Raw genomic sequence first — 24,829 nt, 5'->3', positions numbered from 1 at the left:
ATGCTTCAGCTTCATGAATCCCATGGGATTCAGCATCTCAGACCTGGGGCAGGGCTGGTCTGGCCACGCCAGGACCAGCAGCAGTCAGGTCTCAGCCCTGCACAGGCTGTGCACCCGTTCTGGACAAAGCCCCTGGCACCAGCAGGTGCTAAATTGCAGGAATGCAATCCCCTGTCATCTCATCTCAGGATTTGGGTCTGGATCATCTGTTTTAAACACATCAGACCCATTCCCACGGCACAGTTCCAAGCCTTGGCAGAGCCAGCACAATTCCTGCCTGCCAGTGCTGAGCTCCCAGGTGAAACACGCTTCCATGAGATACAACCATGCCCTGCTTCAGCCTCTCTGCCTTTAACCCTCTCTCCTCCTCAGGCAAATGATGCTGTTCCCTGCTCCACATCCAGCTCCCCACTCAATTTATCTTGTTTATTGACCCAAGCAGAAAGTCAATGTTTTCTTCATCTGCCATTTGCTTCGATGGCAGCCAATTTGGTTCATCCAAGAAAAAACCCAAAACGGATTCAACAGAGTTTAGCATCAGATTTTTCTTTTTCTTTTTTTTTTCCTTCCTTTTTTAAAATGCTGATTATTCTTTTTTTTTCCCTCAACACACCTGGCCCTGGACACAGCTTGGCAGCCTTTGCTGTACGATATGGCTGCAGGCAAGGCTAAAAATGTGCAGCAATTACCCCAGGAGCTGCAGGGCCAGGAGGGAGCCTGCGGGTCAGCTCATTACAGGCAGGCGATGCTGCAGTGCCCGTGCCCTCCTGGTGGGAGCTGTTTGTTTGGCAAACCTTGGCCTCTGGGGCTTTCATGTGCTTTTGGAGCTCTGACTGTTCCTCAGAAGCCCGAAGGTGATGCTTTGCAGCCTGGATCAGAGTTCCCAGGCTGTGGGCCCCTTGTTTGTGCTGGGGTGGGATGTGGGATGTGTCCCTGATGGGACATTCGTGGCACTACAGGTCAGGAAAGGCTGGCTGAAGAGAATTAAAGGGGTGCCACAAGTGCAGGGATAAGCACAGCCTCTGCCCCAAGGAGTTTGCAAGGTGGGATCAGTGTGTGGCTGCTTTGAGGTCTGTGCAGGCACAGAGTGGCACAGCTTTGCAGGGGAGATAGAAAAGGAACCCTCCTGGCAGTGTGGGTGCAGTTTTAGCTAATAACCAAAGTGATTTTATGAGATGTGCCTACTGCACAGGGTGGTCCAGACCATCCCCATCACCTCCCCTGAGCCAGCAGTGGTGCCTCTCTGAGCCTGGGCTGAGCTTGCTCAGGGATTCAAACCAGCACAAGCCCCTCTTTTTCTCCAGGGTAGGAAATTCTTTGCTCTGAGGTGCCAAGATCTCCAGGCAAAGGTGGGATGGGTGCCTCCCAAAGGCAGCAGCAGGTCAGGTTGCTCCTCACCTCTGGAGACCAGACCCATGGAGGTGGAGTCCTCAGAAGGGCTCAGATGGCCAGTGGCTTCCAGAACAGAGTGCTGCCCTCCTGACAAACCCACCTGTGCTCCACAGGGCTGCTCCTGGATGCTGGGCACCTTGGAGAACACAGTCTGCTTCAGGTCCTAGATAAGAGCCAAGCCCTTTTGAAAAACCTGCCCAGATGGACAGAAAACCAATGCAAATCTCTCCCCAGGTATAAAATTAATTGGATTCGAACTTCAAAGAGTACTTCTGGAAATGAGCTGTAAATAATCTGGTTGTGCCTCAGTTCCTCTGTCTGTGGACATTCATCTGGCTTTTTTTGAGCCAGCGAGTGTTGCTGATGGAAGGTGCTATATATAGCAGCAGAGCTATGCATATATGGATGCATATGCACAAACGTATCCCTAGTAACTGACCCAGGTGTGTGATGTTTTCTATAATACAGCTGACAGGTTTGTTTCCCAAAAAAAAAGCTCCAATTTTGCTTTCTGTGGGCTCTCACCCCTCTCTTTGTGCAGCTGTGTGCAGCTCTCTGGAAGGCACAGTTTGGGATCTGGTGACCCCTGGGCTGCAGGGGGGTGGGTGAAGCTCACCCAGGCGTGTGGTTCAGCTGGATGGAGCTTTGTGTGGAGCTGCAGGAGGCTGCTGAGCTGTGCTGCTCCGAGCTGGCCCCTCCAGGGCTGTCCTGCCTGCAGCCAGCATTCCACAGGGATCTGCATTCCCAGCACCCATCCCTGCCTGTGTGCAGATGGCTGCTCCCTGGCACCCAGCTTCTGAGGAGCTCAGTGCTCTCTGCTGCCAGCAGATCGATGGGAACACCTGTGAAAAATCAGGACATGGATATCTGATCCAGCAGCCCTGGCTGTTTCCTGTTTATCTAATCTAATTCTATCAACGTTTCTGAAGTGCTTATCAGCACCACATCTTGGCACTTTATATGTGTATTGGGAACCCCCCCAGCTGGGCAATGAGAGGGGCTGAGGCCCCTCCTTCTCCCAGTTTCCCTGCAAAACCCAACTTTTCCTCGTGACCCTCATTAATTGCTCCAGAATCAGATCCAGAAGAGCCTACCAGGACAAAAAACTTGTGCAAAATACCCCGGAAAAGTGTCAAAGGGAAGGAAGACCCCAGTGAGTCGTTCATGCCTAAGCAGAGGCTGAAGTCCGAGTCCCAAGCTGGCATTCTCCAGCTTGCCATTGCAAAATGCTTGGGATGACCAAAACCCCCAAATGGGGGATGACCAAAGTACTGGATCTGTCCCATGGGGCAGGTGGGACACCTCTGCTTCTGTGGGGCTGGGGAACTGTGCAGCCACGGGGCCCAGGAGCAGGGCATGGATCCTGTTCATGGGCTGGGATCCTTCCCCCTCCTCTCTTGTCTTTCTGGCCCCACCAGCAAGCAAATTCCCAATTTCTCAGCCAGGGAAGTAGGGTGGAGCGACACAAACTGGCACAGCCAAGCTCCTGTTTGGGCTAGAATATATATCTGGTTTAGATGGGAAAATCCTTTTGCTCATGCCTTGGGAATGCTGAACAAGCAGGGACCTGAAATCTTGGTTTGGTGATGGCTTGGAAGGATAAAGACATGGGGAGGGTGGCTGGATGCTCCTGTTCTTTCCAGCATGTGACCTCCCTTGCTGGGAGTGGATAGAGGTGAGGTGGTGAGGAGATGCCCAGAGCTCCTCACAGCTCTGACTTCAATGGCAATTTTGCCATTAATGACATTTTTCTTTGCCGTGTCACGTGGAATCCATGTGAATGTGTGCTGCACTTGAACCAGCCTAGGCAGGGCTGCAATCACTGCCTGGTGCTGGTGTGGCCTGACCCATCTCATGATGTTTTCAGCCTGTAATAATTTAGGGCGAGGGATCTCAGGCCTGTCTCAGCTTTTGCTTGATGGCTTGTTTTTCTAAGATTTCTGTTCCTCGCCTCCAGGCAACACTGTTGCAGAGGATTGAGGCAGGCATTTTGTGGAAGAGGTCGTTCTTTTAGAGGCAAAGAACTGCCTTAATTTGTCCAGCACTCAAAAGTGCTTTTGAAAAACTTGAATTGCTGCCCACAGCGTGAAGCCTTGTTTGGTTTTAGCCCTGAGAGCCAGCAGCAATCATCCCTCCCCGAGCACAGACACAGCAGCTGGCCAAAAACACCGAGTTTGGGCTGGTGGGGAAGGGCAGCTGGGAGGATGGGGGAGAGGAATGGGATATACTGGGACAGGCAATGAGAGGGATGGGATATACTGGGATAGGCACAGAGAGGGATGGGATATACTGGGACAGGCAGTGAGAGGGATGGGTTATACTGGGATAGGCACAGAGAGGGATGGGATATACTGGGACAGGCAGTGAGAGGAATGAGATATACTGGGACAGGCAGTCAAGGGAATAGGATGCACTGGAACAGGCAGTGAGAGGGGTGGGATATACTGGGACAGGCAGTCACAGGAATGGGATATACTGGGATAGGCAGGGAGAGGGATGGGATATACTGGGACAGGCAATGAAAGGGGTGGGATATACTGGGACATGCAATGAGAGGGGTGGGATATACTGGGACAAGCAATGAGAGGGGTGGGATATACTGGGACAGGCAGTGGGAGGAATGGGATATACTGGGACAGGCAGGGAGAAGGATGGGATGTACTGGGACAGACAGTGAGGGATGTGATAACACTGGGACAAACAGTCATAGGAATGGGATATACTGGGACAGGCAGGGAGAAGGATGGGATGTACTGGGACAAACAGTCATAGGAATGGGATATACTGGGCAGTGAGAGGGATGGGATATACTGGGAGGCAGTGAGAGGAATGGGATATACTGGGAGGCAGTGAGAGGGCAGGGAGCAGTCAGGGTGGAGCCTGCCCAGGTGATTTTGCCCTCAGGAGAGCTCTGCCCACCAAAGGTGGAGTGATGCTGCCTGCAGCTGCTGCTGGAAAATGTCCTCTTTTTCCAGGCTGGACACCTTCCTCCCTGCCCAGGATAAAACCCCCAACAGCTCCTCTTTAGCAAATGTTATCAAATTTGCAGAGCCCCAGAGCTGGGAAGTGCCAGGGTCGGTTTGCTGTGCAGCCTTCAGGCAGCCCCTCTGTGCATATGTGCATTATGGAATTGTCTTTAATGGCACGATCATATCCTAGTTTTTCACCTTTGCCTCGCTCAGCACAGCTGATGAACCTGCTCTGGGAATGATCTGCATTAATGGGAAGCTGTAAAAACTTCAGCTGAAGTCAATGAGAGCTGTACTTTGAGCAGGGAAAGTGTCATTTAATGCTAAGCACTCTGAAAAATCACATCTAAATGTCTCAGATTCGGTGCAGGTAACGGAGGGGATGCTTTTTATATCACTGTGCCTGTGCCTTGGCTCCCTGTCTGTAAAATGGGGATGATAACAGGGAGATTGGGAACTTAATCACTTTATTTGTTGTGAAATACTGCTGCTTCTTGGTGTTGAGTAAAGCATAAGCAAGCCACGAGGAGCTAAGTAATTGTGCATGCAGAACAGTGCCTGGATAGAGTACAATAAAGTAAGAGCTATGTGTTCCCCGAGGAAGAGAAAACAAGATACTGAGAAGCTGCAGAGGAAGTCATTTGCAGGGAGCTGAGAAGCTGTGGATGTTCATAAGTACCCAGGGTGGGGTTTGGGCTGCCTAAACTGAGCTCTGGACAGTTCCAGGCATCCTGGGGCTCCTGGCTGCAGCCTGGCACCATCACCTTTGGTATTAGGGAGAGATGGGTCCTTAGGATAACCCTCCTGGATGTGGTCTTGGAGTCAACACCCTCATCAAAGTCAAAATTACTGGAGACTGCATTAAGGTTGTCCTGGCAACCTTAATTCTTAAATTCCTTAAGTTTTGGGTGTGTGACCTCACAACATTTATAATTTCATGCATTGCACTTTTTCTGTGTGCCCAGGCCAGTGTGATGGCTCTGTACTTGGCATGCCTGATGGACCGTGGTGTCTCCCTGGAATCTGCTGGGGTGGTCAGGGGGGACACAAATGCTTGGCAGTGCTGGGTTTTCTCCTGGCTGGTGTCCCCAGGTGCTTGCTGTGGGATTTCTGCCCCACTGAGGCCACCTGCTGTGCTCCAAGCCCCTGTCCCATCCCATCCCATCCCATCCCATCCCATCCCATCCCATCCCATCCCATCCCATCCCATCCCATCCCATCCCACATTTTGCTGCTGAGCTTCCTGGCACACAGGAGCATCCAGCACACTGGAAATGCACCCTGCTGATTTTGGGATGGATTACAGACCGCAGCAGGTCCCACCACATGTAATTCCCTGCACACTTCCTGAGTGTGCTTTGCCATCCCTCTTAAGGCTCATGTGCCTTTTCTTAACCCTCCCAGCACTGACGTTGCCTGGGAGACTGAGCCAGCACCTCCTGCATTTCCTTTGGCTCGTGCAGGGTTGAAACCGCAGCCACAACCTTCCCTGAAACAAGAAAAACACTCTGAATTAAAACTGTCTTGTTTAAATCATCTGTGATACCCTGGTCCTGCATATGGCAGAGCTGTGCTGGCTCTGAGGGGGCTGCAGCGAGGTGCAGGGTCCTTGTAAACCCCAAAATCCCTTGGGATGTGCTTTGCCAGCTCCCTTTTATCCCGGTGTGTTTGTTTTTGCTTTGCTTTGCTGTAATTAAATTCCCGGCCCTTCTCCTTGCAGAAGTGAGCTTCAAAACGCTCCAGCAGAGGGGGGGAGTTTATTGAATCTCCAGCAAATTATTGATGCTTGGTGGGGAATTTTTCACACTTTCAACCTCAAGGTTTTTGGGAGAGCGTTTTTGCAAGTGTTTATTATAGTATTGCCACAAGAAGCGAGACTACCCGGAAAATTTATAGCCAGCAGCTCATCAGCTGTGGAATGTCAGCACAGCACCGTTGAAATGCCTTCTCCAGTGTCACTCAAGTGAGGATGATTTCTCCCAGCTGAGGACATGGATGGTGGTTTTTCTTCAAACCTCCCAGCACTATTACAGTGGCTGAAAAGCAGTGGTCGGTGTACTGGGCAGAAAATCACTTTTTTCCTACATGAAATAATAAATCTGATGTGGGCACAGCATTGGGACAGCTGGTTAAAGACAGGAGCTTCAGCATGCTAAAGTTTCAGGCTGTGGAGTCCCCAAGTGAGAAGGTGCCACCACCACTGGGTGGGGATGGACGTGAACTTTTCCAGAACATTCCAGCTTGGTCAGTGTGTGAATGGATTTGCTTGGCTCATGACTCAGTGCTGTAGGAAATGGTTGCTGCATTCTCCACAGATAATGGAGAATATCACAGGATATCAGGAAGAAATCCTTCCCTGGGAGGGTGGGCAGGCCCTGGCACAGGGTGCCCAGAGCAGCTGTGGCTGCCCCTGGATCCCTGGCAGTGCCCAAGGCCAGGCTGGACATTGGGGCTGGAGCAACCTGGGACAGTGGGAGGTGTCCCTGCCATGGCAGGGATGGGATGAGGTGAGCTTTAAGGTCCCTTCCAACCCAAACCATTCTGTGATCCATGGTTAAACATTGCAGGGGTGCAGGAAAGGGCTGTAGAGAGAATGGTCTCTTGCAGCAGGCAGAATAAAAATTGGAAGGGTTGAAATCCCTGAGAAAAACCATATTCTGTCGCATTTAAATTGGAGACCACTTTTCTCAGGTGATCATTTATTGCATGTTCATTATAATTTGTGTGTTTAACTGGATGGCTCCCAGTACAGAACCACCGAGCCTGTGGTGCAGCAGACCCAGCTGGAATTGTAGTGTGAGTGTGGGAAGTGCTAAAAGTACTAAAAATAACTTGGAAAACATCTTCAGTTGGCCATCCAACAGCGGTGAGCACTTTCCATCCTCTTCTCTTGTTGCCTTGGCTGCCTGTCTTAAGTGTGAAGAAAATCATCACCCTCAGTGTAGAGAAGCTGGGAGCAGAAATGAATGCTTGTGACACACAGGGGGTCCTGGGAGGGGACAGCCCTGGGGAAGGGGTGGCTCTGCCTTTGCTGAGGGCAGGAGTGCCATGTGCTGAGTGTGCTGCTGGGGCTGCAGGTGGTGGCACCCAGGGGTCCCAAAGGCTCTACTTGCAGCCAAGATCCCAGTCCCATGTGCTGATCAATTCTTTGCTTCTGAACCTGGGCTTTGCAGCTGCAGCTTGGGGTTTTATTGGTTATATATAACTATAAAAAATGTGATTATGCCTTTGGCATTACACCCTCAGCTGGGATCCGTGTGTCGCTCACCCTTCGTGCCCATTCCTGTGATGAATTTTCCAGGGCATCGTGGGAGAGATGCTCAGAATTGCTCAGGCAAGCAGCAGCTGGGCTGAAAAATGCAGAATGTGGGTGTAAATTGCTCTGTCCTGGTTTGCAAGTGCAGCAGCTCCGAAGTTCCCTGTTCAACAGAAGCAGCAAGCAGCACAAGGTGCTGGGTGTGAGCCCTCCTGGCTGGGCTGTGCTGTTCTGGGTGAAGCTGCAGGTGACACAGCAGCACACCCTGTGCTGCCAGTGGGCCCTGTCTCTAGAAACTCCTGAACCCCAAGTTCCCACCCTGATCCCTCTCCAAACCCAGCTCAGAGAGCAGATGGCACTGGCTTAGTCTCCAGCTCACATTCTGTTCTTAATTTTTCTCATCGATGGTGAACTTTGTAAGGCACTGAAGTCTCTAACCATTAGCAGGCAATAAAAAGGGGCAGCAGAGTTGGATAACACCCACTAATCCCCTTCAGGATGAGCTGGAGAGAAGAGCAATGCAAAGCTCTGGAGCTTACTCTGGGATGAGTGCTTTGGAGGCTTTGAGAATTGCTTGGTGTTGGTATTTCATGAATAAATAACCCCCAGCGGTATTTGTCAGAGAATCTGCTTCATTAATGAGGCCTGGAACAAAAGAGGAGGCTGGAGGAAAGTGGTTTTGAGGGAATCCAGGCGAGTGCAGGTGGTGGGAGGTGGAGTGGGGCTGTGTGAGGATGGGTGCCATGGTCTGCACCGTGGGAGCAGAGTCAGGAGGGGAGCCCTGAGTGCTGCACCATGCTGGACATTTGTGCCATGAGGTGTAGATAGAAAATCGGGTTTTACTGATGCTGTGTGTGTGTTCAGAGAGTCCTGGCAGGGAGGGGAGTGTGTTTCAGTTATAATTATATCATTTTGGTGTCTGCAGGTGTCTTTGGAGAGCTGGAGGGTTAAAGAACTCTCTGTGTGTGTGTTCATAGATGTTCATGGGCTTGTGGAGAGGATCTGGCAGCACAAATGAGGTCGCTCTCTCCAAAATGCACTTTTTGACAAGCCTGGCTTTGGGTCAGTGATGGATTGCCCATCCTCCCTGAGCCCTGCCTGCTCCCCGGGGTTTTGGCACCTGGGTCCAACCAGAGCCACCAGCAGCTCAGGATGTCCTGTCCTTCTCCATCCTGCCCTGCCAGATCAGATCCGGGGCTGAGTCACTGAAATCCGACACGGAGAGCTGGAGAGCAAGAGCTGTTCTTTTGCAGGCAGCTGGTTACTGCAGGGAAAGTGATTCATCCCTCAGGGCTGGCTGGATGTGGCACCTGGGCCATGGTGGGGATGGCTGTCCCCACTGAGCTCCCTGCAGTGGGCAGGGAAGGACAGGCAGGGGTCACTGCCACAGCTGTGTGGGTGGGAAGTCATCTGCTCTGTGCCATGTGTCACCACGGAGGGCAGGTAATTAATGACTGCTCTTCACTCCCAAAATTAAAAGGAGCTGCTGAGGCTGGCAGTGCCAGGGGCTCGGCAGCACCTGCCTGCACTGAGCTGGGCTCCTCCAGCCCCCCCAGAGGCAGATGAAGGTGAAGTTTGGTCCCAGCCTGCTCTGAGCATCACATCAGCCTCTCATGAGCTGCCCTTCCCCGTCAGGGCTCTGTGTTGAGGTGAAGCTCCTCTGATAGAACTGATCCCACCGAGCGTCTGCCCTCACCCTGCTCCTCTCACAGCTGGCACTTGAACACTTCCCTGCAGCCCTGCTGCCCCACCTCCCAGCCAGGTTAAAGTTTTAATGTGCTTAATGGCTCATTCCAGCTCGCCAGCCCTTCGTGGGCTTTGGCAGGGGTCATCCATTACACCAGGCTTTGGAGAGCAAGCTTCCCATTCCCATCCTCAGCCCTCCCGAGGGCAGGAGGTTGGTTTGTGCTTCCAAGTTTTAATTAAAGCATGACAAGCTGCCCTTGCCAGCCCCAGCCTGGTGCCATGTGGGATGAACCGATGTCTCCTAACAGAATTCTGTCTCTCTGGAGCAATCCTGTGCAAGGAGCCAGCCCCAGGATCTCCTTTCCACCACCCAAAGCAGCTGTAGCTCCTCACCTTCTCCATCCAGGGCCGTTTGGTGGCTCAGTGGAACAGCCAGGAGGGAGGATGGGAGCATGGTTCTCCTTGCTGTCCACCCACGATGAGAAACCCCCTGGGAGGACCAGATGGGGCTGAGCTTTTGGGGTGGGTGGTGGAGGAGCTGTCACGGTTTGTTGGCTTTGGCTTTTTAAAATAATTCTCCCTACGTTAATAAACAGTGGTTTTAGTTAGTAAATAATATCCCCTTCCTCCCTCCCCATCTCTCCAGCAGAAATATGTGCCCTGATCTAATATATCCTGCCTTTCTCACTCCCTCATTTCAGAGGAGTTGCAGATCCTGGTGGGAATGAAGTGCTAATAGAAAAGGGCCTCTAAAGATATTTGAAACATGACCAAGACAGGACAGAGGGAGATTCATCTCCAAGTAGGCTGGAAAATCTAGGAGGTGGGCCAAGAAAGGGAGAATATCAGGGGCTTGATTGCTATGAGTGAAAAGTTAATTGGGAAGCGTTAATTGGGGTGAGAGCAGGCAGCACAGACATGAATTTGCTGTGTGGGGCACCACTGTGAACACGGAGCTGCCCCAGTGCTGGGATAACTCACCCATGCCAGCCCATGGGCATGTGCCAGTTTACTATTGCTCACTGCTGGTAATGGTGTTCTCCTGGTTGGAAGTCCCAACTTCTGGAATCCTGTGATTCCCTTGAAATCCAGAATCTGAAAAATCATGATGTCAATACTGCATTTGTTTGGGTTTGGTCTCAGAGGAGTTTCTAGCGCTTGAGTTTGCAGGGAAAAGCTTGGTTATACCCTAAAACAAATTTAGGGGGAGGAAGATACATATTTAAAACAAAACAAAACAAAAAAACACCAAAAAACCCAGCACAGCAATTGATTTATTTTTAAAATCCCATCGTTTTGGTGCCAGTTGCATTCTATTCTTTCTGAATGCCTGACTCATGGTTTTCTCCAGCGCTCAGTGTTGGCAGGGCTGTGTTCATGTGAGGCGTGTGAGCTCAGGGGCCCTCTGCTGATAGAGAAGGCAGGGCTGCTTCCAGGCAGCACTGCCGTGGCCCTCCAGGGCTGATGAATATTCCTCTGCTGCTGTTTCATTGCCAAGCAGATTGTTTTCACATTAAACCCCCCCAAAAGGGACACTGTCTCTGGGCATTGGGTCATTGTGCTGATGGCCCAGCAGGAGAGAGGCTCAAGGGGAATAAACCATGCTGTGACTCCCAGCATTGCCTCAGGGGTATTGATGTCAGAGGGGTCAGGGTTAATTTGCAGCCTCCTGTGTGTCAAGATCTAATAAACAACCTGTGGAAGTCAAGGCTGTCACTATCAGTGACTTGCTCTGTGACCTTTCTCTCTCTCTGATCACTTTATCTCCCGTCAGTAAGAGGGTGATGGGTTCTGTTGCCCAGGATGGGTAGTGGGTATTGGTTAGCATATAAACTGTGCTTTGAAGATGAAAAATATCTTGGAGATGCTTAAAGCTCTTGACAAGCATCTGTGTCCCTTTTGCAGGAAGCCAGCAGAAGGCAAAGTGCCTGAATGCTTTGTCACAGGCGAAATCTGCTGCGTGTGCAGCTCTGAGAGGCAGGGCTGGGAGCTTCCCAAGGCTTCACATGGCCTTGGAATTATTCCTAGGTGCTCACGCTTCTTGCTTGAGGGGTGTGACAGCACATCAATGCCTGGGGCTTTGCCCATCATGGGCTGGAGCAGAGCAGCAGAGCTGTGCCTGCACCCATCCCTGCATTCTCTGCTCCATATCCACATCCCAGCAGAGCACAAAGCCAAGTTTCATGTGTCTTTCCAGCTTTGGCAGTGTCCCCGGGGTGGATGTGGCTGATGGTGATGGTGATGGACAGGGTGTGGATGCTCAGGGAGGCTTGGCCGAGCAGTGAAACATTCAGAAGAATTTTATGGCTCTGGATTTGCTGTTGTCTAGCGTAGGGTTGGATTCACACCCAGCTCCAGGCTACTAATAAAGCATCTCCTATTTGCTATTTTGCATAAAATTGGTAGATAGTACCTTTGAAACCCCATGACTGCTTGATTCCATGAAAACTGCCAGAGCTATGCAGCAAATTTATTGCATAGCACAATCACAAATCCCTCATTTTCTTGGGAAGCTTCCTTTGGCTGGGGACCGCTAATCAGGACGCAGGGATTTTGCTAGAGCAGCTCTCTGTGGATTGCCCTGCCCCTGCCAGCTCCCTGCCAGCCCTCACGGTGCCTTTTCTCTCCAAGGGAAGAAGCGATGCTGTCCACCTACTTCGAAACCATCAATGACTTGCTCTCCTCCTTCGGGCCCGTCCGGGACTGCTCCCGCAACAACGGCGGCTGCACCCGCAACTTCAAGTGCGTGTCGGACCGCAAGGTGGACTCCACGGGCTGCGTGGTACGTGCTGGGGCTGGGGGTGGGTACTGGGGCTGGGGGGTACAGACTGGGGCTGTGGGGTACATGCTAGGGCTGTGGGGTACATGCTGGGGCTGTGCGGTATGTACTGGGGTAGGTTCTGGAGCTGTGGGGTGGGTACTGGGGCTGGGGGGTACAGACTGGGGCTGTGGGGTGGGTATTGGGGCTGGGGGGTACAGACTGGGGCTGTGGGGTGGGTACTGGGGCTGGGGGGTACAGACTGGGGCTGTGGGGTGGGTATTGGGGCTGGAGGATACAGACTGGGGCTGTGGGGTGGGTACTGGGGCTGTGCGGTATGTACTGGGGTAGGTTCTGGAGCTGTGGGGTGGGTACTGGGGCTGGGGGGTACAGACTGGGGCTGTGGGGTGGGTATTGGGGCTGGGGGGTACAGACTGGGGCTGTGGGGTGGGTACTGGGGCTGGGGGGTACAGACTGGGGCTGTGGGGTGGGTATTGGGGCTGGAGGATACAGACTGGGGCTGTGGGGTGGGTACTGGGGCTGTGGGGTATGTGCTGGGGCTGTGTGGTGGGTACAGGGGTAGGTTCTGGAGCTGTGGGATGGCTGCTGGGTCTCTGGGGTGGGTACTGGAGCTGGGGGATACAGACTGGAGTTGTGGGGTGGGTACTGGAGCTGTGGAGTGCATACTGGGGCTGTGGGGTGGGTACTGGGGCTGTGGGGTACAGACTGGGGCTGTGGGGTGGATACTGGGGCTGTGGGGTAAGTGCTGGAGTTGTGGGGTGGGTACTGGGGCTGTGAGGTACGTGCTGGAGCTGTGGGGTGCATACTGGGCCTGTGGAGTGGGTACTGGGATTGTGTGGTAGGTACTGGGACTGTAGGGTAGGTCCTGAGACTGTAGGGTAGGTGCTGAGGCTCTAGTGTAAGTATTGGGGCTCTGGGATAGTTGCTGGGGCTGTGGGGTACATCCTGAGGCTTTGGGTAGGTACTGGAGGCTGTAGGATAGGTGCTGGAGCTATGAGGGGAGTACTGGAGCTCTAGGGTAGGTGCTGAGGCTCTAGGGTAGGTGCTGGAGCTATGGGGTGCACACTGGGGCTGTGGGGTGCACACTGGAGCTATGGGGTGCACACTGGGGCTGTGGGGTGCATACTGGGGCTGTGGGGTGCATACTGGGGCTATGGGGTGCACACTGGGGCTGTGGGGTGCATACTGGGGCTGTGGGGTGCACACTGGGGCTATGGGGTGCACACTGGGGCTGTGGGGTGCATACTGGGGCTATGGGGTGCACACTGGGGCTGTGGGGTGCATACTGGGGCTGTGGGGTGCATACTGGGGCTATGGGGTGCACACTGGGGCTGTGGGGTGCATACTGGGGATGTCGGGTGCATATTGGGGCTATGGGGTCCCTGGGGCTGGCCTCTGGTTTGGGGACAAGCCAGAGGCAAGTGTGACCCGCTCCTGCTCCCCGTGGCAGAGGGGATGTGTGTGCTGGAGGTGCACTTCTCCCAGTCCTGGGGCCTTCCCAGCAAATCACAAATGCTTTAAGGACTGCAGGGAAGCAGCCCAGGTGCTCAGATGAACAAAAGAGAAAACTGCTCGAGGCTGGTGGTCATTATCCTGCTTGTCGAGAAGCAGGGGTAGAAAGCTGCCTCACTTTTTCTCCTGCTTTGTGCTTCCCAGTGCAGGAGAAAAACGAAGCATCCCCCCAGCCTCTCCACCTCTGGGCATCTCTGACACCCTCAGAGTCTTGATTTGTTTTTGAACATTCTCATGTCTTGCCAAACAATCTATTGGGTCCCAGTTTTTGCAGAGTGCAGAAGATCTTCTAGACCATTAGTTTTGGGCAGAGGCTCTGAATCACAGAATCCTAAAAGGGTTTGAATTGGAAAGCACCTTAAAGGTCACCTTGTCCTGACCCCCTGCCATGGCAGAGACACCTTCCACCACACCAGGCTACCCAGAGCCTGGGCCAGCCCGGCTGGGAGCAGCTCCAGGGAGTGTTCCCAGAGGGGAATACTGATGCCAGAGGGGGTTTGCTGTGCCTCCAGGTGGGAGCAGCACAGCTCTGCACCTCACCCAGCTCTCACCCATCTCACCTTGGCACCAAAGTCATCCCTTTCCTGTGTGAGGAGCCCGTGTGAACCCAGGATGATGTGCAGAGGCACAGGACAGAGCCTTGGGAAGTGGGGCAAGCCTGGAGCATCCCTTTTTGTCTGTTCTTGAAGCCCCTGCCTGCCAGGAAGCCGTGGGGACCCCCGAGGGGATCCAGAGCTGTCACCCACTCCACCAACCCCTCCAACCACACATCCATTGCTCCTAAACCCCTGAAACCCCTCATGCCACTGCAGGCAGGGCCTGGCCACATCCCTCCCGTCTCAGCAGAGACAGGAGTAAGTGTCTCTTTATTTATTGAAGATGTTTGTACACGGCAGCTGGGAAAGGTCAGCCTGGAGCCGCGCTGTCCCGGGGGGGAGGTGTTTTCATTATCCCCTCCTCAGGTTGCTTGTTAAGGCCATTTAGCACGACAATCTGATGTGTCACCAGCAACGCCTGGTGCCGCTCCTCTCCCCTTTCTCCTTTCTTTTCCCATTGCCATTTTTTTTTCATTGTCCCCCTTTCCAGGGAGCAACTGCCTTTCTCCTCTTTTAGGGTGTTTTCCCCTTTTTTGGGGTGTTTTCCCCTTTTTTGGGGTGTTATTTTGCTCTGAATGCCAGCGTGCTTGCCCAGGCACTGTCAGAAGCAATCAGGGCTCTGAGCACCTCACGCCTCTGGGAAGTGATGCCTCTTTTTAAAGTCAGGATATATTAAGATAGAAATTGTCAATAAATTACAGACCTAGTGCTGGCATGTGGAGAGGCACAAAAGGAAAACTGTGTCGCTTGGGGAAAATAGCCCCAGCTTCTGAAATGCCTGACTGAGGCTGTGTGTAAAGAGAATGGACCATGTACAGCGAGGAGAGAAGGGAGAGGCAGCAGGAGCATTTTCCTGGAGGGCATCCCCTCCCCGAGAGCTGGGGGTGACAGGTGACATTTGGGGACCACAGGAACCCCCATCCTACACATCACACCAAGCTCCTGGAGCCCTGCATGCCATGGGGACAGGAGACAGTCTGTCCCCACTCTGCTCTTCACCCCTTTTTCTCCCACTGCAGGGGTGTGGTGCTGCTGTCCCTCCCCACAGCTCCCAGCCTTGGGGTGAAGCTCCCCAGTCCCAGAGCTGAGCTGCAGGGGGAGTGTGGGGACAGCCACTGCATCCCAGCCCTTGTGTCCCTGCCTCCCTTTGGACTGCCACCAGCCCCTGCTGCTTCCCAGCTCTCCAGCCCTGTGCAATGGTTTATTCTCATCGCCTGTTGCCTGTCCCTGGGGAAGGAGGGGTGTGAGGACAGGGCTGGAAGGAGCTGTCCCCATGTTTCTGACCCTGCTCCATGGCCATTGTCCAGGGAACAACCTCATGGGTGGGCTGGCAGCACTGCCCCCAGCCCTGGGTGGTGCTCATGGTGCTGAGTGGGACCCAGGGGCTGGGAGTGCAGTCTCAGAGCTCACACAGGCTCAGATTGAGACATCCTGGTACTTTCTTTGCCCCTCCCTGTGCCCCTCCTCATCCCACTCCTGCTCCTGGAGCCTGCTGGGTGTGAGCTTCCAGTGCAGGAAGGGATGGGGTCATGTGCTGCAAATTCTCAGGGATGTCAGTTAGTTTTGAAGCTGAACTGCTGTGAACTCAATTTGCCAATTTGGTAAGTGCTATGGGCAATATCGGGATGTAATTTAATTAAGCTATCCCCTTTTTATAGAGTTCAGGGAGCATTTGCCTACTAATTTTAGCACTAGGTTTGTTCCAGCTTTACTCTGGACACAGATTCACAAATCATGACATGTTGTTAATCTCTACCAGTCAACAGTTTATTAATTTGCTGAGGACCACAGAAGTATATAATCAGTGGTTCATCAATCAAGGCTAAATCCAACAAATGTTCCAGGCAGGTACTGAGCATAAAATATACATGCAGCCTTGTAAGCAATTAATACACCACAGAGCTGGAGCCGAGCGGCTCAACCAGGGAGCAGCACAAATCTCCAAGATTTCTTACTCCTTTTATATAGAATCATCATCTGTTACCAGCTCCTTCATGCCCTTAATACGGCTTCCAGTAATTCTGCGAGGACTGGGATGCATTTATCTCCGGGTTTTTAGCAGTGTGGGCTCTGCCATTACCTAATTGTTTGGCCTTAAAAGGTCTCAGTTAAAAAGTCGAGGGCAGATTGCTCGTGCTGAGTCTCCTTGGGCTGATGATGGAGAGGAAAGAGGGCGTTGCTTTGCTGTTAAAATCCTACATTTTATACATCACCTGAAGACCCTAAAGCCTCTCCAGCAGGGTTCCCAGCCACAGGGGTGTCAGCTCCCCACCTGCCATCCCCCACTTCCCATGGGATCCCATTTTTCCCCCTCATCTCATGTTTTCTGTTAGTTTTCTGTGTACCCAGTAGATGGCACGAGTGCATAAAGGGTTTCTGCAGTTCTTTTCTTATCGGAGGCCTTTTTTTATTCAGGTAATTTGAAGAACTATCAGCTGCAACCTTGCCAAGACCTTGGCATTGCTCACTGGAGCCTTGTGTTTGAGCCCTAGCATAACCAAACAGCCCCCAAGCTCGAGAAAACTTGCTTCCATGCTGCTTTTTCCTGTTGCACTCTAGAACTGCTGATGGATCTGGTCAAGCTGTGGGAATTTCCCAAGAAAACAAAAACCCAGTGAGTTTCTCTGAACCTGGTGACTCTGCACGTTGAGTCCAGTGTGTGTTTCATACCAGCTTGCAGGGATCACAGCAAACCAGGAGAAAGTGTGCTGGAGGAATAATTCAGACTATATCCTATACAGGAAATATTACTGATCTTTTCTACTGGCACTGTGGTAGCTGCACAGCCTGGAGGGAGGATGCTGAAGGAGGGAAAATGCTAAACCCTCATGTGTTGGTGATTTATAATTTGAGATGAAAACCTGTGAATTGGCCCTGAGAGACTGAAGGAAACACCTGCATCATGGCTTAAATTCAGGTTTCCCCAGCTGTCTCTCAGATTGGCTTCGCTCCCTGGTGCCAGTCCCCTCACCCACCTGAGGAGAGGGGAGGTCACTTCCATGCACTGTGCTGTGACCAGGTGCATTTTTGAGCCCAGAAAGGCAGGATTGTTGGAAATAAGAGGGGTGAGAGGTTTTTTTCCCAAAGGAATGGGAGCTTTGGTCTCAGTACATGAGCTGGGCAAGGTGCTCTGTTCTCTTCCAGTGCATGTCTGGCATCCTCAGCATCACTGCAGGAGGAGGCAGCAACAGGTACAGGTGTCTGAGCCCCGTGGTGCCTCCCAGGATGGGGTCTCCTCACTGTGAGCACCACCTGGAGAAGCAGAAGGGCATGAGCTGCCTCGCTGGGGCTGAGGAAGGCAGCTTGGCATCCTGGGCCAAGGATCTTCAGAATTAGCCCCTTGTTTGTTTAGGGTGTGAGAGGTCTGACTGCAGTAGGGGGGGCAGGTGGTGTGGTCTGATGGTTCTGCAGCATCTGTGTGCCTGCAGATGTTGGTGATTTAAGTCACTTTAGAGTGCTCCAGGAGCCAAGGGTGTTGCAGGTGGATGTGGAAGGGCTAAAGCATGGCTGCAGGAGCCAGCCCACCTTGGGAGAGGAGTTGGCAAGAGCTAGGAGAGCCCTGCCCAGCCTGGGCACTGCTGTTCAGCACAGACACGAAATCCTGCTCATCCTCACTGGCTCCCCTCTCACAGGCTCAGGTCCCTCTGGCAGAGATTTATTTCTAGTTTGAGCAATAAAAAGTGCAGTTTGCCTAGAAGGATGATCTGTTCCTGCCTGCGCTGGTGGGGTCAGCAAAGGAGGGAATTTGTCTGGCTCAGCAGGTTGCAGGAGGGAGCTCATCCACCAGAGAGTCACTTAATGGAGTTGTGGCCTGCGGTGACACTGCTGTGGGGTTGGTCCCAGCCTCTTTAGACACACAAGGAGGAGAAATTTGGCACGGTCCACACAGGCATATAAACCTTAGCACAGCTTGTTTGGGGCTAATCCTTCCCTTGCTCTCTCCCACCTCAGAATGACTGGCTGTTCCTCACTGTGGCAGGGAAATGGCTTAATTCAGGAGTGTAACCATTCTGGGGAGAAATGGGATTAGAAATGAAGGAGCAGGGCAGTGGCTACTACTTTTAACTCCTCCTTCCAGCACAAGTCACCCAGAGGTGGCTTAGGGACTATGGAGAGATGCTTTGAAATTGTGTGGGTGATGCTGAGAACTTATTTTCCTGGGGTGAAACAGGGTGTTTGAGAGTTTCAGCCCAAACCAAAATGCTGTGCAGAAATGCCTCACATACGTGAAAATTCCAAAAATACTTTGGTTCAAAATGTTTCCTTTCTCTGAAGGAGAGAGGAATGTTTAATTCCACCATTATCATCTGGAGCTTTGTTTTATATTGCTTTATCCCAGTGTACAGCCTGAAATAAAAACAAAATTAGGTGATGGAAACCAAAACATTTCAACCTTGTCAAAATTAAATGCTCTCCTAATTTCCCAATGAGTTTTGAGATGTAATTGATGGAATCCCACAAAGCACTTAAGCTTCATCAAATCTGCATTTTCCTGACAGACAATTGTTCATTGAAAAATAAAAACTTACCCATCCCTGCCTTGAGAGGCACCTAGCTAATTATGGGAGAGATGCACACACTGGGGAGGGAGATGAGGAAACCAGTCTCTCCTAATCCCTCTAAAGTCTCACTGGCTCCCTGGAGCAGGAGCTGCCTCCTTTTGCACGCTGTGGTTGGAAGCAGAAGCCCCCTGAGCTCAACAGCAAGCCCCACTCCAAGGAACCTGTGGGTTTGGATTTTATCTCATTAATCCAGGTATATACCTGTGATGAAACTGGGATTTGAGGAGGAAAGAGGAAGAAGGGGTGGCAAAGGCTGTTGGTGTCAGAGTTGGTGGTGGGTGGGAGCAGATCACCCGCCTGCCTTTGCTTTCAGAGGGGGTTTGCACCTCCTGGGCAAGGGGCAGCTGGTTTAAAAGGCAGTGGAATAGCTGAGGGAGCACCAAGGTGAGCTGGAGGTCTCTGCCTGCACAGGGAAGGAGGGGTTTGGATGTTTTCTCCAGGAGTGGCTTTTTCAGCAGCATTTCTTGAGGCCTTGGCTGGTTCCCCTCTGCTCCTCACCAGACTGGGATGCTTCGTGTGCTGTGGTCACAGCTGGCTTGGGGCTTTGGGATTGGTTTGGGATAGAGGATTTCGTGCGTGGTGTTGTGGCTGGCTCACCCCTGATGGGTGAGTCAGGTGGGGCAGGGGTCAAATTTCTGTTTTCCTGAAGGTTTTTGGAGATGCCAGCTTCTGCTGTGACTGAAAATGCCCTGGCAGGCAGGATTTATACCCTGACATCCCAGCACACCCCCAAATGGGCTGTTGGTGACTTGTGGAAGGGAAGCAGATTTCCAGAAACACTTTGAGTGTGCAAGGCATCCCACCTTGGATGGAAACAAACCCTTCCCTCTTGGAACTGAGGTGCAGACACACACAGAGTGATTTACCTGAGAGGGTTCAGTGGTGGCCAGAGGTGAGGAGATGCTGCCTCCTCTCCCAGGGTTTCCATCTCCCCCGTGGGTCCCCCGTCCCACTTTCACAGAGGGACCAGGCTGAGAAGCACAAGCAGCATGTTGTTGGGAGCCTGCAAGACAGATGGGTTTGATTTTCTAAGGCTAAAATAATGATTGATGATCTTTAAAGGGAAAAGGAAGCAGGGGAATAGGAGGGAGGGGGAAAAGAATGGGAAGATAATGACTGTTATTTCAGAAAACAGTTGTAATGGTCCCCTCTGGGAGGGATGTTCCCCCCTCAGCAGGGTGTCAGGAAGGGCTCTGCCACAGCTGGGGTTGGGGAGGACATCCCTGCCCTGAGGAGGTCTGGAGAGCCTTTTGGCAACCAGCATTTTGGCCCTGTTTTATCAAAATATTGGGAGAGGAGGGATAAATCTCACACAGACTGAGCTGCATACAGCCAGGCTCTATCCTGCTGCTGCTGAGGAGCTTTGCTCACCAGGGGCCTTCTGGGTCAAGAAAATGAAAGCAGAATGAGCTAGAATTGTCCAAATATATATAAATATATACATATATATGGACACAGAGGGGTTTACTGCATTTGTATCATTTCTGAGCTCCAAGAAGCAAATAAATGCATGCCAGTGAATAGGTGGGAGCTCATTAGAATGCTGGCACTTGCTTGTGCCTCAGCAGTGCCTCGGATTAATGTTTTTGTCTCGTGCTGAGGAGGTTCCTCGGTGAGGAGCGAGGATGCCTGGCACTAAGGGGGGTCATTAGAGCCTTTGGAAATGGCCCTCGGTGCTCTGTGGCACTGAGCCACCAGCTGAATGTGCTGCCTGGGGCCAGCAGTGCTAGGGATGGGGTCCTGGGGCTCACTTCTGGAGATATCCAGGTGTGAGAATGGTACCTGGAGCAGCACTGGGAGCGGGGCTTGGTGGCAGCTTCCCTCTGTGGTTTGGAGAGCTGGGGGGATTCAGACTTGTCTGTACCCAGAGCATCACCTCTAGCACCTGACACAGAAGTCTCTGGCTAGAAGGCTGCTGTTGTTGAGAAAACAGAGTGGAATAACAAAAAAGGGCAGTTTACTCTCTGCAGAAACACTTATTAAGTATTCTGGTTTTTTAAACTTAATAATGGAGAAGAGGAGCTGAGCTGAGCAGCTCTGGCAGGCAGCTCAGATGGAGGAGGGTGGATGTGCTCCCATCTGGGGGATCCCTGTCAGTAATGATTTGCCTCCCAGTGACCCCTCGCCTGTCTCGCTGCTAATGAGCTTTGCAAACGAGCAAGTGAGCAAAGGCTCCTCTTTTACTTTACATGAGCAGGGACTTGTCCAGGTATTTATTTTCCTAAGGCACAGGTTCTGTTGTGTGCTCGTGTTCCTGCCCCCCAGGGTGATCCTCCTCCCCTTGTGTTTGCCCTGGCCGTGCTGGGGGTGTGGTGGTGGTGGCAGAGTGCCCATCCTGGTGGCAGGAGGCCACACGGTGCCACACGCCGTGCTGGGGTGACAGCAGTGGGCACGGGCATCCCGTTTTGTTCCAAACCACAGCCCCTGTGTATCGCTGAGGCTGGATCTGAGGTATTCCCAGGGGTGCCTGTGGGCCTGTGGCAGCAGGCCCTGCCAAATCTGCCACTCCGCGTCACCTTGGAGATGTCATTTGAAAGCGAAAAAAGCCCGTTCTGCAAAACAACAGATAAAAATAGCACTTCCTATTCAGCACATCCATTCCCTGTGCGTCCTCAAAATTCACTTGCTGACTGCAATCACAGGAATAAGGAGCTGTGTGCTGTGGGATGGGAGGGGATGGGCTGGTGTCCAACTGTGCCATCAGCCAAACCACGTGGAGCTGCTGGTGGTTCCTTATCCCCAGACCCCTTGGCAGCAGCAGGGTCAGAGCATTGCAGCCGGGGGTCATGTTTAGCCTTCAGGGCCTGTGTTAGCAGTGCTAACACACAACAAGAAAATAAAGTGTTCTTTTTCAATGCCAAGGGCAATTTTCAGGGTTGTCTGTGGGCACAAGAGAAGTCAGTTCACTTCTGCATAGATGGAGTGGATTTGCAAGACCGTGGAATTGTATTTGTGTGGTAACAGCTTCTCCTTGATTTTGAGCAGACCATGAGCTGGAGCCTCCCCCGACATCTCTTTTTCCCCTCCATAGCATGGATTAGGCACCAGACCCTTTCCCAAGCTCTGAGCTATATTTCCTGGTCAGATCCATGGATAAAGGATGGGCTGGGAACTGGAAGTGAACCCATGCAATATGAGTCTGATGAGCCAAACAGCTTTTTCTTTGGAATAACTGGGTGACTGTGTGGGATCCCTTTGCTTTCATGGCTAAATAAATCCCTGCTGTGTGTGGATGAGGGGTGTGCAGGGGTGTTTGACCAAGCCCTGCTGGGGCACAACTCTCCTCCCACCAGGGTGGGACGTGCCACCCGTGCTCACCCAGACACAGTTATTGACCGGGTTGCTTATTGATTTTGTAATCATTTTCCAACAGAGCCCCCCATCCTGTGTCACTGCCAAGGCAGATTGCAAATTGAACTGCACCTAAATTGATGGGGCATTGATTAAAACTCACCGTAATTATTGGTTCTCTGCTGCCCAAGCCGGGCAAATCAATGTCAGCAAGAACAGATCTGCTCCTTTAGAAAAGCACAGTGAGCACAGGGTGAGTGCAGGCTTTCCAAACCTATTGAGAAGCCCAATCTGACCCATCAGGGAGTCAGGATTAGCACAAACTGGTTTTTTTTTCGTGGTCATTTCTGACTCCTGTGGGCAAGAACATAGTTGCACTCAAATGGACTTCAGTTTTCCCCCACTCTGATATATTGGTGGGACATCCTCATGGGAAATGCTCTGCTCCAGGGGCAGGGAGGTGTGTTACAAAGGTTTACAAGCCCAGACAAGCTGTGGCTGCCCCAGGAAGTATCCAAGGCCAGGTTGGACAGAGCTTGGAGCAACCTGGGATAGTGGGAGGCATCCCTGCCCATGGCAGGGGAGTTGAGCTGATTTTTAAGGTCCCCTCCAGCCCAAACCATTCTGTGATTTATTGTGCTCAGTAATTGCTTCATGCACCTATTCACCCCTGCAAAACCCTCCAGGAAGAGGCTGCTGTTGCCTGGCCAGAACTAATTGCCAGGTTTGCTGATTCCCCTGGCTCTCCTGGGCAGGGATATATCCCATGTTTTCATGTTGGCTCCTGAAGCTTTCTGTCCCTGGAGAGCTCTGTGCTGCAGCACAGCAGCTGACTGGAGAGCCAGCTCTGCTCTGAGCAGGGATGGATGTGGAGAGACAGCAGCACTTTCTTTTGCAGATGCTGTGCTGAGCTATTTGCCTGCTGTAATTAATGAGTATTAGGATGCGTAATTATGAACTGAAAGGAAACACGTTTCATGGTGGTTAAGAGCCAAAACTGGAGGAATATCCCAAGGGTGGCCTCAAGCAGAGTAGGACGAAGGGAGGGAGGGCTTTGCTGACCCACTAACCCAGTCAGGGGGAAAGAACCATCTCCTTCCTCTGTGGGCTGGAGACGGTGCTGAGCTCAGCATGTGGATCTGTGCCAAGGCAAGAGTTCCAAGTGGCAGTGCCAAAAAGCCGTGACCGATCCTCTGGCTGTGGTCCTGTAGCTCCTGCTGCCTTACAGCCCCATCCAGTTGCCTTCAGCACCCTGGAAGATCCCTCAGGATCTCTAGAGGGAGCTTGAGCAGAGCCCTGTCCCCCCCAGCCCGTCCCTGTGTGTGTGGGGACAGCAGCAGAGGGGTGGACGTGGTGCCGTGAAGCAGAGATGCTGTTTGCAGCCAGATGTCCTCCAGGGAGATCCTCTCTCCCAGTTTCACAGCTCTGCTCTTGCAGCAGGGCCGGCAGACAAGGAGGGGAGCACAGGAGATAAGAGCTCTATCTGCAGTCACAAACACTCTCGTCCTGCTGCGGTTTCCCAGGCAGCTCCGGGGTGGTGAAAAGCACAGATTGCTCTCAGTGTCCTCTCCTCCTTCATTATTCTGTATAAGCATCTGGAAAGCCTCCTGCTCCCAAATCTGCTGCTTGCTGCTGCTAATTCCAGAGCTGTGGGACCCTGCCTGCTCTGCAGGGATGGGCAGCATCCCATTCCAGAGCCCTTGGCTGCCAAGATCCTTTGGATGGAAAAGCCCCCTGCCTTCCCTCCTCGCCTTCCCTGGTGTCCCCAAGGATGGTGCTGAGGTTTGCAAGCCTCAGAGCCGAGGGCACAGGAGGCAGTGAGGGATGTGAGGGACAACTGGCACAGACATCAACACATCCCAGTTGCTGCAGGCAGGGCAGAGGCAGATTTGATGCCGCTGCTGTAGGGAAGTGGCCCAGAGTTCCTAGGAGGAGGAGGAGAAAGATGGGGACAGACCTTGTAGCAGGGTAGAACAAGTGTGATGGCTTTAAACTGAAGGAAGGGAGGTTTAGATTAGATGTTAGGATGAATTTTTTCCCTCTGAGGGTGGGCAGGCCCTGGCACAGGGTGCCCAGAGCAGCTGTGGCTGTCTCTGGATCCCTGGCAGTGCCCAAGGCCAGGCTGGACACTGGGGCTGGGAGCAGCCTGGGACAGTGGGAGGTGTCCCTGCAGTAGGGTTGGAACTGGATGGTCTTGAAAGGTCTCTTCCAACCCAGAACTTCTAGGATTCTGTGATGGCTCAGGGTGGGCCAGGAGCCCCTAAAGTCCCTTTCTGCTGTCCCTGTTTGCTTCTTAAGTATCCAAGAGTGAGCGAGGCTCAGCAGCCCATCTCCCATCAGGACCCTGCTGGTGTCAGTGAGCACAAGGTCCAGGGTCTCCTGAACTTTTATTAATATGTACAGCATTTTGCTCACATGGAAAATGGATTTTCTTTTTTAAACACGAAGTATAGTGGTTTTATAACCTTTCCTCTGCTTGACAGAGGCCATTTATAACCTGCCTTCATCACTACCTGGGCCAACTCCAGCCTAACTCATCTTCAAGAAATTCCATAATGCATTTTTAATTGTGAGCTGCTCCCAGACAAGATTTATTTATTTTTTCAAGGACTGGCCTTTTGGTTGTTGTTTGTGTGCGTGTCTGTTTGGTGGAAAGGGATAAATAACAAAAATGGAAGTGTGCTTTAATCTGGGTGACAATTTATCGATGGCATTTGCTGCCTGCTGGCTTTTATCTTTGGGGGCAAGGAAAACAAGCTGGGGAACTGGAATTGAAAATTAGAGCC

General features: G+C 52.2%; 1 protein-coding gene across 2 annotated transcripts in view; it reads left to right on the top strand.

The window, feature by feature from the left end:
- The window catches only part of ASTN2 (astrotactin 2), a 322,339-nt gene that overhangs the window by 159,270 nt on the left and 138,240 nt on the right, over positions 1–24,829 (top strand). For both annotated transcript variants that reach the window (XM_063410172.1, XM_063410173.1), the window contains exon 11: positions 11,935–12,085. In XM_063410172.1, coding sequence (XP_063266242.1) covers positions 11,935–12,085 — 151 coding nt within the window. The remainder of the gene's footprint in view (positions 1–11,934; positions 12,086–24,829) is intronic.

This window comes from Prinia subflava, chromosome 12 (genome assembly GCF_021018805.1).
Source record: "Prinia subflava isolate CZ2003 ecotype Zambia chromosome 12, Cam_Psub_1.2, whole genome shotgun sequence".
Classification (NCBI taxonomy): Eukaryota; Metazoa; Chordata; class Aves; order Passeriformes; family Cisticolidae; genus Prinia; species Prinia subflava.
The sequence above is the reverse complement of the archived record's forward strand: the minus strand, read 5'-3'. Positions and strand labels throughout refer to the sequence as shown.